A 12273-nucleotide genomic window follows, 5' to 3' on the forward strand; every position below is an offset into this window, starting at 1 on the left:
ACACACACACACCACACACACACACACACACACACACACATGCACAGTATTCACAAAGACATAATACCTTAATATCTCCCTATGTTGTCTCTCCTGCCTCCCTCAGTATGAAGCGCAGTAACTGCTACATGGTGTGGGGAGGGGAGTTCAGCAGCTCCCAGCAGACCCGTGTCAGTCAGGAGGACTTTGTGATTGGCTGCCTTATTGACCTGGACACAGGACTCATGACTTTCACAGCCAATGGAAAAGAGATCAACACCTTCTACCAGGTGAGATGCAGTGTTCAGTGTAAACATGTATTCTGCATTGTGTCCCGCCACCCACCACCCGCCAACCCCTCTTTTACGCTACTGCTACTCTCTGTTTATCATATATGCATAGTCACTTTAACCATATCTACATGTACATACTACCTCAATCAGCCTGACTAACCGGTGCCTGTATATAGCCTCGCTACTGTATATAGCCTCGCTACTGTTATTTTTCACTGTCTTTTTACTGTTGTTTTTATTTCTTTACTTACCTATTGTTCACCTAATACCTTTTTTGCTCTGTTGGTTAGAGCCTGTAAGTAAGCACTTCACTGTAAGGTCTACACCTGTTGTATTCGGCGCACGTGACAAATAAGCTTTGATTTGATTTGTATTTCATTACTCAGAAGCATGTCAAGGGTTACTGGACTAATAATAAGCAAGGTACAAACTGCTCTGGGCTTGATTGATTGATTGAATTTATTAGACAATTTTAAGAACAAAGATAAGAGACGCCTCCACATACAATTCAAAAATCATCAAGGATAACACATTAAAGCTCAATCTAATTTCCATTGTGGTTTCCTGTGAAACACTGTGGTTGTTTGTTCCAGGTGGAGCCCAACACTAAACTGTTCCCAGCTGTCTTTGTCCTGCCCTCCAGTCAGAACATGCTGCAAGTGGACCTGGGGAAGCTGAAGGTCAGACTCATCGAGAATCACCCCTCCACTGTCTGCTTTTCAGTGTTACCCCTCCACTGTCTGCGTTTTACAGTTACCCCTCCACTGTCTGCGTTTTACAGTTACCCCTCCACTGTCTGCGTTTTACAGTGTTACCCCTCCACTGTCTGCGTTTTACAGTGTTACCCCTCCACTGTCTGCGTTTTACAGTGTTACCCCTCCGCTGTCTGCGTTTTACTAGTGTCACCCCTTGACTGTCTGCGTTTTACAGTGTTACCCCTCCACTGTCTACGTTTTACTAGTGTCACCCCTTGACTGTCTGTGTTTTACAGTGTTACACCCCTACTGTCTGCGTTTTATGGTGTTACCGCTCCACTGTCTGCGTTTTATGGTGTTACCCCTCCACAGTCTGCGTTTTACTAGTGTTACCCCTCCACTGTCTGCATTTTACTAGTGTCACCCCTCCACTGTCTGCATTTTACAGTGTTACCCCTCCACTATCTGCGTTTTATGGTGTTACCCCTCCACTGTCTGCATTTTTACTAGTGTCACCCCTCCACTGTCTGCATTTTATGGTGTTACCCCTCCACTGTCTGCGTTTTACAGTGTTACCCCTCCACTGTCTGCGTACTACTAGTGTCACCCCTCCACTGTCTGCGTTTTACAGTGTTATCCCTCCACTGTCTGCGTTTTACAGTGTTATCCCTCCACTGTCTGCATTTTACAGTGTTACCCATCTACTGTCTGCATTTTACAGTGTTACCCCTCCACTGTCTGCTTTCAGTGTTATCCCTCCACTGTCTGCGTTTTACAGTGTTACCCCTCCTCTGTCTGCGTTTTACAGTGTTACCCCTCCACTGTCTGCCTTTTACAGTGTTACCCCTCCACTGTCTGCGTTTTACAGTGTTATTCCCTCACTGTCTGCGTTTTACAGTGTTACCCCTCCACTGTCTGCGTTTTACAGTGTTACCCCTCCACTGTCTGCGCTTTACAGTGTTACCCCTCCACTGTCTGCGTTTTACAGTGTTATCCCTCCACTGTCTACGTTTTACACTGTTACCCCTCCACTGTCTGCGTTTTACAGTGTCACCCCTCCACTGTCTGCGTTTTACAGTGTCACCCCTCCACTGTCTGCGTTTTACAGTGTCAACCCTCCACTATCTGCGCTTTACAGTGTTATCCCTCCACTGTCTGCTTTTCAGTGTTACCCCTCCACTGTCTGCATTTTACAGTGTTACCCCTCCACTGTCTGCGTTTTACAGTGTTACCCCTCCACTATCTGCGCTTTACAGTGTTACCCCTCCACTGTCTGCGTTTTACAGTGTTACCCCTCCACTGTCTGCGTTTTACAGTGTTACCCCTCCGCTGTCTGCGTTTTACTAGTGTCACCCCTTGACTGTCTGCGTTTTACAGTGTTACCCCTCCACTGTCTACGTTTTACTAGTGTCACCCCTTGACTGTCTGTGTTTTACAGTGTTACACCCCTACTGTCTGCGTTTTATGGTGTTACCGCTCCACTGTCTGCGTTTTATGGTGTTACCCCTCCACAGTCTGCGTTTTACTAGTGTTACCCCTCCACTGTCTGCATTTTACTAGTGTCACCCCTCCACTGTCTGCATTTTACAGTGTTACCCCTCCACTATCTGCGTTTTATGGTGTTACCCCTCCACTGTCTGCATTTTTACTAGTGTCACCCCTCCACTGTCTGCATTTTATGGTGTTACCCCTCCACTGTCTGCGTTTTACAGTGTTACCCCTCCACTGTCTGCGTACTACTAGTGTCACCCCTCCACTGTCTGCGTTTTACAGTGTTATCCCTCCACTGTCTGCGTTTTACAGTGTTATCCCTCCACTGTCTGCATTTTACAGTGTTACCCATCTACTGTCTGCATTTTACAGTGTTACCCCTCCACTGTCTGCTTTCAGTGTTATCCCTCCACTGTCTGCGTTTTACAGTGTTACCCCTCCTCTGTCTGCGTTTTACAGTGTTACCCCTCCACTGTCTGCCTTTTACAGTGTTACCCCTCCACTGTCTGCGTTTTACAGTGTTATTCCCTCACTGTCTGCGTTTTACAGTGTTACCCCTCCACTGTCTGCGTTTTACAGTGTTACCCCTCCACTGTCTGCGCTTTACAGTGTTACCCCTCCACTGTCTGCGTTTTACAGTGTTATCCCTCCACTGTCTACGTTTTACACTGTTACCCCTCCACTGTCTGCGTTTTACAGTGTCACCCCTCCACTGTCTGCGTTTTACAGTGTCACCCCTCCACTGTCTGCGTTTTACAGTGTCAACCCTCCACTATCTGCGCTTTACAGTGTTATCCCTCCACTGTCTGCTTTTCAGTGTTACCCCTCCACTGTCTGCATTTTACAGTGTTACCCCTCCACTGTCTGCGTTTTACAGTGTTACCCCTCCACTATCTGCGCTTTACAGTGTTACCCCTCCACTGTCTGCGTTTTATGGTTTTACCCCTCCACTGTCTGCGTTTTACTAGTGTTACCCCTCCACTGTCTGCATTTTACTAGTGTCACCCCTCTACTGTCTGCATTTTACAGTGTTACCCCTCCACTATCTGCGTTTTATGGTGTTACCCCACCACTGTCTGCATTTTTACTAGTGTCACCCCTCCACTGTCTGCATTTTATGGTGTTACCTCTCCACTGTCTGCGTTTTACAGTGTTACCCCTCCACTGTCTGCGTACTACTAGTGTCACCCCTTCACTGTCTGCGTTTTACAGTGTTACCCCTCCACTGTCTGCGTTTTACAGTGTTATCCCTCCACTGTCTGCATTTTACAGTGTTACCCCTCCACTGTCTGCCTTTTACAGTGTTACCCCTCCACTGTCTGCGTTTTACAGTGTTATCCCCTCACTGTCTGCGTTTTACAGTGTTACCCCTCCACTGTCTGCGTTTTACAGTGTTACCCCTCCACTGTCTGCGTTTTACAGTGTTACCCCTCCACTGTCTGCGTTTTACAGTGTTTTCCCTCCACTGTCTGCGTTTTACAGTGTCACCCCTCCACTGTCTGCGTTTTACAGTGTCACCTCTCCACTGTCTGCGTTTTACAGTGTCACCCCTCCACTATCTGCGCTTTACAGAGTTATCCCTCCACTGTCTGCTTTTCAGTGTTACACCTCCACTGTCTGCATTTTACAGTGTTACCCCTCCACTGTCTGCGTTTTACAGTGTTACCCCTCCACTATCTGCGCTTTACAGTGTTACCCCTCCACTGTCTGCGTTTTATGGTTTTACCCCTCCACTGTCTGCATTTTACTAGTGTCATCCCTCCACTGTCTGCGTTTTACTAGTGTCACCCCTCACTGTCTGCGTTGTACAGTGTTACCCCTCCACTGTCTGCGTTTTACAGTGTCACCCCTCCACTGTCTGCGTTTTACAGTGTCACCCCTCCACTGTCTGCGTTTTACAGTGTCACCCCTCCACTGTCTGCGTTTTACAGTGTCACCCCTCCACTATCTGCGCTTTACAGTGTTATCCCTCCACTGTCTGCTTTTCAGTGTTACCCCTCCACTGTCTGCATTTTACAGTGTTACCCCTCCACTGTCTGCGTTTTACAGTGTTACCCCTCCACTATCTGCGCTTTACAGTGTTACCCCTCCACTGTCTGCGTTTTATGGTTTTACACCTCCACTGTCTGCATTTTACTAGTGTCATCCCTCCACTGTCTGCGTTTTACTAGTGTCACCCCTCCACTGTCTGCGTTTTACAGTGTTACCTCTCCACTGTCTGCGTTTTATAGTGTTACACCTCCACTGTCTGCGTTTTATGGTGTTATCCCTCCACTGTCTGAGTTTTATGGTGTTACCCCTCCAATGTTTGCGTTTTACAGTGTTACCCCTCCGCTGTCTGCATTTTACTAGTGTCACCCCTTGACTGTCTGCGTTTTACAGTGTTACCCCTCCACTGTCTACGTTTTACTAGTGTCACCCCTTGACTGTCTGCGTTTTACAGTGTTACCCCTCCACTGTCTGTGTTTTACAGTGTTACACCCCTACTGTCTGCGTTTTATGGTGTTACCGCTTAACTGTCTGCGTTTTATGGTGTTACCCCTCCACTGTCTGCGTTTTACTAGTGTTACCCCTCCACTGTCTGCATTTTACTAGTGTCACCCCTCAACTGTCTGCATTTTACAGTGTTACCCCTCCACTATCTGCGTTTTACACTGTTACCCCTCCACTGTCTGCGTTTTACAGTGTTACCCCTCCACTGTCTGCGTACTACTAGTGTCACCCCTCCACTGTCTGCGTTTTACAGTGTTATCCCTCCACTGTCTGCGTTTTACAGTGTTATCCCTCCACTGTCTGCATTTTACAGTGTTACCCATCTACTGTCTGCATTTTACAGTGTTACCCCTCCACTGTCTGCTTTCAGTGTTATCCCTCCACTGTCTGCGTTTTACAGTGTTACCCCTCCTCTGTCTGCGTTTTACAGTGTTACCCCTCCACTGTCTGCGTTTTACGGTGTTACCCCTCCACTATCTGCGTTTTATGGTGTTACCCCTCCACTGTTTGCGTTTTACGGTGTTACCCCTCCACTGTTTGCGTTTACAGTGTTACCCCTTCACTGTCTGCGTTTTACAGTGTTACCCCTCCACTGTCTGCGTTTTACAGTGTTACCCCTCCACTGTCTGCGTTTTACAGTGTTACCCCTCCACTATCTGCGCTTTACAGTGTTACCCCTCCACTGTCTGCGTTTTACAGTGTTACCCCTCCACTGTCTGCGTTTTACAGTGTTACCCCTCCACTATCTGCGCTTTACAGTGTTACCCCTCCACTGTCTGCGTTTTACAGTGTTACCCCTCCACTGTCTGCGCTTTACAGTGTTATCCCTCCACTGTCTGCTTTTCAGTGATACCCCTCCACTAACTGCATTTTATAGTGTTACCCCTCCACTATTCGCGTTTTACAGTGTTACCCCTCCACTGTCTGCGTTTTACAGTGTTATCCCTTCACTGTCTGCTTTTCAGTGTTACCACTCTACTGTCTGCGTTTTACATTGTTACCCCTCCACTGTCTGCGTTTTACAGTGTTACCCCTCCACTATCTGTGTTTTACAGTGTTACCCCTCCACTGTCTGCGTTTTACAGTGTTACCCCTCCACGATCTGCGCTTTACAGTGTTACCCCTCCACTGGCTGCGTTTTATGGTTTTACCCCTCCACTGTCTGCATTTTACTAGTGTCACCCCTCCACTGTCTGCGTTTTACAGTGTTACCCCTCCACTGTCTGCGTTTTACAGTGTTACCCCCACCTGTCTGCGTTTTACAGTGTCACCCCTCCACTGTCTGCGTTTTACAGTGTTACCCCTCCACAGTCTGCGTTTTACGGTGTTACCCCTCCACTGTCTGCGTTTTACAGTGTTACCCCTGCACTGTCTGCGCTTTACAGTGTTACCCCTCCACTGTCTGCTTTTCAGTGTTTTCCCTCCAATGTCTGCGTTTTATAGTGTTACCCCTCCACGGTCTGCGTTTTATGGTGTTACCCCTCCACTGTCTGTGTTTTACGGTGTTACCCCTCCACTGTTTGCGTTTTACGGTGTTACCCCTCCAATGTTTGCGTTTTACAGTGTTACCCCTCCACTGTCTGCGTTTTACAGTGTTCCCCCTCACTGTCTGCGTTTTACAGTGTTATCTCTCCACTGTCTGAGTTTTACAGTGTTACCCCTCCACTGTCTACATTTTACAGTGTCACCCCTCCACTGTCTGCGTTTTACAGTGTCACCCCTCCACTGTCTGCGTTTTACAGTGTCACCCCTCCACTGTCTGCCTTTTACAGTGTCACCCCTCCACTGTATGAGTTTTACAGTGTTACCTGTCCACTGTCTGCGCTTTACAGTGTTACCCCTCCACTGTCTGCGTTTTACAGTGTTACCCCTCCACTGTCTGCGTTTTACAGTGTTACCTGTCCACTGTCTGCGCTTTACAGTGTTACCCCTCCACTGTCTGCGTTTTACAGTGTTACCCCTCCACTGTCTGCGTTTTACAGTGTTACCCCTCCACTGTCTGCGCTTTACAGTGTTACCCCTCCACTGTCTGCGTTTTACAGTGTTACCCCTCCACGGTCTGCGTTTTATGGTTCTACCCCTCCACTGTCTGCATTTTACTAGTGTCACCCCACCACTGTCTGCGTTTTACTAGTGTCACCCCTCCACTGTCTGCGTTTTACAGTGTTACCCCTCCACTGTCTGCGTTTTACAGTTACCACTCCACTGTCTGCTTTTCAGTTTTACCCGTCTACTGTCTGCGTTTTACAGTGTTACCCCCTCCACTGTCTGCGTTATTGTGTTACCCCTCCACTGTCTGCGTTTTATGGTGTTACCCCTCCACTGTTTGTGTTTTACAGTGTTACCCCTCCACTGTTTGCGTTTCACAGTGTTACCCCTCCACTGTCTGCGTTTTACAGTTACCCCTCCACTCTCTGCGTTTTACAGTGTTACCCCTCCACTGTCTGCATTTTACAGTGTTACCCCTCCACTGTCTTCGTTTTACAGTGTTACCCCTCCACTGTCTGCGTTTTACAGTGTTACCCCTTGACTGTCTGCGTTTTACAGTGTTACCCCTTCACTGTTTGCGATTTACTAGTGTCACCCCTTGACTGTCTGCATTTTACAGTGTTACCCCTCCACTGTCTGCATTTTACAGTGTTACACCTCCACTGTCTGCGTTTTATGGTGTTACCCCTCCACTGTCTGCATTTTACTAGTCTCACCCCTCCACTGTCTGCGTTTTATGGTGTTACCACTCACTGTCTGCATTTTACTACTTTCACCCCTCCACTGTATGCGTTTTACAGTGTTACCCCTCCACGGTCTGCATTTTACTAGTGTCACCCCTCCACTGTCTGCATTTTACTAGTGTCACCCCTCCACTGTCTGCGTTTTATGGTGTTACCCCTCCACTGTCTGCATTTTACTAGTGTCACCCCCCCCCCACTGTCTGCGTTTTACAGTGTTACCCCTCCACTGTCTGCGTTTTATGGTGTTACCCCTCCACTGTCTGCATATTACTAGTGTCACCCCTCCACTGTCTGCATTTTATGGTGTTACCCCTCCACTGTCTGCGTTTTACTAGTGTCACCCCTTGACTGTCTGCGTTTTACAGTGTTACCCCTCCACTGTCTACGTTTTACTAGTGTCACCCCTTGACTGTCTGCGTTTTACAGTGTTACCCCTCCACTGTCTGTGTTTTACAGTGTTACACCCCTACTGTCTGCGTTTTATGGTGTTACCGCTCCACTGTCTGCGTTTTATGGTGTTACCCCTCCACTGTCTGCGTTTTACTAGTGTTACCCCTCCACTGTCTGCATTTTATGGTGTTACCCCTCCACTGTCTGCATTTTACTAGTGTCACCCCTCCACTGTCTGCGTTTTACTAGTGTTACCCCTCCACTGTCTGCATTTTACTAGTGTCACCCCTCCACTGTCTGCATTTTACAGTGTTACCCCTCCACTATCTGCGTTTTATGGTGTTACCCCTCCACTGTCTGCATTTTTACTAGTGTCACCCCTCCACTGTCTGCATTTTATGGTGTTACCCCTCCACTGTCTGCGTTTTACAGTGTTACCCCTCCACTGTCTGCGTACTACTAGTGTCACCCCTCCACTGTCTGCGTTTTACAGTGTTATCCCTCCACTGTCTGCGTTTTACAGTGTTATCCCTCCACTGTCTGCATTTTACAGTGTTACCCATCTACTGTCTGCATTTTACAGTGTTACCCCTCCACTGTCTGCTTTCAGTGTTATCCCTCCACTGTCTGCGTTTTACAGTGTTACCCCTCCTCTGTCTGCGTTTTACAGTGTTACCCCTCCACTGTCTGCGTTTTACAGTGTTACCCCTCCACTATCTGCGTTTTATGGTGTTACCCCTCCACTGTTTGCGTTTTACGGTGTTACCCCTCCACTGTTTGCGTTTACAGTGTTACCCCTTCACTGTCTGCGTTTTACAGTGTTACCCCTCCACTGTCTGCGTTTTACAGTGTTACCCCTCCACTGTCTGCGTTTTACAGTGTTACCCCTCCACTATCTGCGCTTTACAGTGTTACCCCTCCACTGTCTGCGTTTTACAGTGTTACCCCTCCACTGTCTGCGTTTTACAGTGTTACCCCTCCACTATCTGCGCTTTACAGTGTTACCCCTCCACTGTCTGCGTTTTACAGTGTTACCCCTCCACTGTCTGCGCTTTACAGTGTTATCCCTCCACTGTCTGCTTTTCAGTGATACCCCTCCACTAACTGCATTTTATAGTGTTACCCCTCCACTATTCGCGTTTTACAGTGTTACCCCTCCACTGTCTGCGTTTTACAGTGTTATCCCTTCACTGTCTGCTTTTCAGTGTTACCACTCTACTGTCTGCGTTTTACATTGTTACCCCTCCACTGTCTGCGTTTTACAGTGTTACTCCTCCACTATCTGTGTTTTACAGTGTTACCCCTCCACTGTCTGCGTTTTACAGTGTTACCCCTCCACGATCTGCGCTTTACAGTGTTACCCCTCCACTGGCTGCGTTTTATGGTTTTACCCCTCCACTGTCTGCATTTTACTAGTGTTACCCCTCCACTATCTGCGTTTTACAGTGTTACCCCTCCACTGTCTGCGCTTTACAGTGTTACCCCTCCACTGTCTGCGTTTTACAGTGTTACCCCTCCACGGTCTGCGTTTTATGGTTCTACCCCTCCACTGTCTGCATTTTACTAGTGTCACCCCACCACTGTCTGCGTTTTACTAGTGTCACCCCTCCACTGTCTGCGTTTTACAGTGTTACCCCTCCACTGTCTGCGTTTTACAGTTACCACTCCACTGTCTGCTTTTCAGTTTTACCCGTCTACTGTCTGCGTTTTACAGTGTTACCCCCTCCACTGTCTGCGTTATTGTGTTACCCCTCCACTGTCTGCGTTTTATGGTGTTACCCCTCCACTGTTTGTGTTTTACAGTGTTACCCCTCCACTGTTTGCGTTTCACAGTGTTACCCCTCCACTCTCTGCGTTTTACAGTGTCACCCCTTGACTGTCTGCGTTTTACAGTGTTACCCCTTCACTGTTTGCGATTTACTAGTGTCACCCCTTGACTGTCTGCATTTTACAGTGTTACCCCTCCACTGTCTGCATTTTACAGTGTTACACCTCCACTGTCTGCGTTTTATGGTGTTACCCCTCCACTGTCTGCATTTTACTAGTCTCACCCCTCCACTGTCTGCGTTTTATGGTGTTACCAATCACTGTCTGCATTTTACTACTTTCACCCCTCCACTGTATGCGTTTTACAGTGTTACCCCTCCACGGTCTGCATTTTACTAGTGTCACCCCTCCACTGTCTGCATTTTACTAGTGTCACCCCTCCACTGTCTGCGTTTTATGGTGTTACCCCTCCACTGTCTGCATTTTACTAGTGTCACCCCCCCCACTGTCTGCGTTTTACAGTGTTACCCCTCCACTGTCTGCGTTTTATGGTGTTACCCCTCCACTGTCTGCATATTACTAGTGTCACCCCTCCAATGTCTGCATTTTATGGTGTTACCCCTCCACTGTCTGCGTTTTACTAGTGTCACCCCTTGACTGTCTGCGTTTTACAGTGTTACCCCTCCACTGTCTACGTTTTACTAGTGTCACCCCTTGACTGTCTGCGTTTTACAGTGTTACCCCTCCACTGTCTGTGTTTTACAGTGTTACACCCCTACTGTCTGCGTTTTATGGTGTTACCGCTCCACTGTCTGCGTTTTATGGTGTTACCCCTCCACTGTCTGCGTTTTACTAGTGTTACCCCTCCACTGTCTGCATTTTATGGTGTTACCCCTCCACTGTCTGCATTTTACTAGTGTCACCCCTCCACTGTCTGCGTTTTACTAGTGTTACCCCTCCACTGTCTGCATTTTACTAGTGTCACCCCTCCACTGTCTGCATTTTACAGTGTTACCCCTCCACTATCTGCGTTTTATGGTGTTACCCCTCCACTGTCTGCATTTTTACTAGTGTCACCCATCCACTGTCTGCATTTTATGGTGTTACCCCTCCACTGTCTGCGTTTTACAGTGTTACCCCTCCACTGTCTGCGTACTACTAGTGTCACCCCTCCACTGTCTGCGTTTTACAGTGTTATCCCTCCACTGTCTGCGTTTTACAGTGTTATCCCTCCACTGTCTGCATTTTACAGTGTTACCCATCTACTGTCTGCATTTTACAGTGTTACCCCTCCACTGTCTGCTTTCAGTGTTATTCCCTCACTGTCTGCGTTTTACAGTGTTACCCCTCCACTGTCTGCGTTTTACAGTGTTACCCCTCCACTGTCTGCGCTTTACAGTGTTACCCCTCCACTGTCTGCGTTTTACAGTATTATCCCTCCACTGTCTGCGTTTTACACTGTTACCCCTCCACTGTCTGCATTTTACAGTGTTACCCATCTACTGTCTGCATTTTACAGTGTTACCCCTCCACTGTCTGCTTTCAGTGTTACCCCTCCACTGTCTGCCTTTTACAGTGTTACCCCTCCACTGTCTGCGTTTTACAGTGTTATTCCCTCACTGTCTGCGTTTTACAGTGTTACCCCTCCACTGTCTGCTTTTTACAGTGTTACCCCTCCACTGTCTGCGCTTTACAGTGTTACCCCTCCACTGTCTGCGTTTTACAGTGTTATCCCTCCACTGTCTGCGTTTTACACTGTTACCCCTCCACTGTCTGCGTTTTACAGTGTCACCCCTCCACTGTCTGCGTTTTACAGTGTCACCCCTCCACTGTCTGCGTTTTACAGTGTCAACCCTCCACTATCTGCGCTTTACAGTGTTATCCCTCCACTGTCTGCTTTTCAGTGTTACCCCTCCACTGTCTGCATTTTACAGTGTTACCCCTCCACTGTCTGCGTTTTACAGTGTTACCCCTCCACTATCTGCGCTTTACAGTGTTACCCACTCTACTGTCTGCGTTTTATGGTTTTACCCCTCCACTGTCTGCGTTTTACTAGTGTTACCCCTCCACTGTCTGCATTTTACTAGTGTCACCCCTCTACTGTCTGCATTTTACAGTGTTACCCCTCCACTATCTGCGTTTTATGGTGTTACCCCTCCACTGTCTGCATTTTTACTAGTGTCACCCCTCCACTGTCTGCATTTTATGGTGTTACCCCTCCACTGTCTGCGTTTTACAGTGTTACCCCTCCACTGTCTGCGTACTACTAGTGTCACCCCTCCACTGTCTGCGTTTTACAGTGTTACCCCTCCACTGTCTGCGTTTTACAGTGTTATCCCTCCACTGTCTGCATTTTACAGTGTTACCCATCTACTGTCTGCATTTTACAGTGTTACCTCTCCACTGTCTGCTTTCAGTGTTATCCCTCCACTG

The 12273-nt window shown here is 48.0% G+C and overlaps 1 protein-coding gene across 1 annotated transcript in view; it reads left to right on the forward strand.

Moving 5' to 3' along the window:
• LOC106563560 (ryanodine receptor 1) overlaps window positions 1-12273 on the forward strand; it is a 129275-nt gene that overhangs the window by 2898 nt on the left and 114104 nt on the right. Inside the window, exons 7-8 of the mRNA XM_082958247.1 lie at window positions 107-269; window positions 866-952. Coding sequence (XP_082814373.1) covers window positions 107-269; window positions 866-952 — 250 coding nt within the window. The remainder of the gene's footprint in view (window positions 1-106; window positions 270-865; window positions 953-12273) is intronic.

The sequence above is a fragment of the Salmo salar genome, chromosome 11 (assembly GCF_965601325.2).
Source record: "Salmo salar chromosome 11, fSalSal1, whole genome shotgun sequence".
In the NCBI taxonomy this organism is placed as follows: Eukaryota; Metazoa; Chordata; class Actinopteri; order Salmoniformes; family Salmonidae; genus Salmo; species Salmo salar.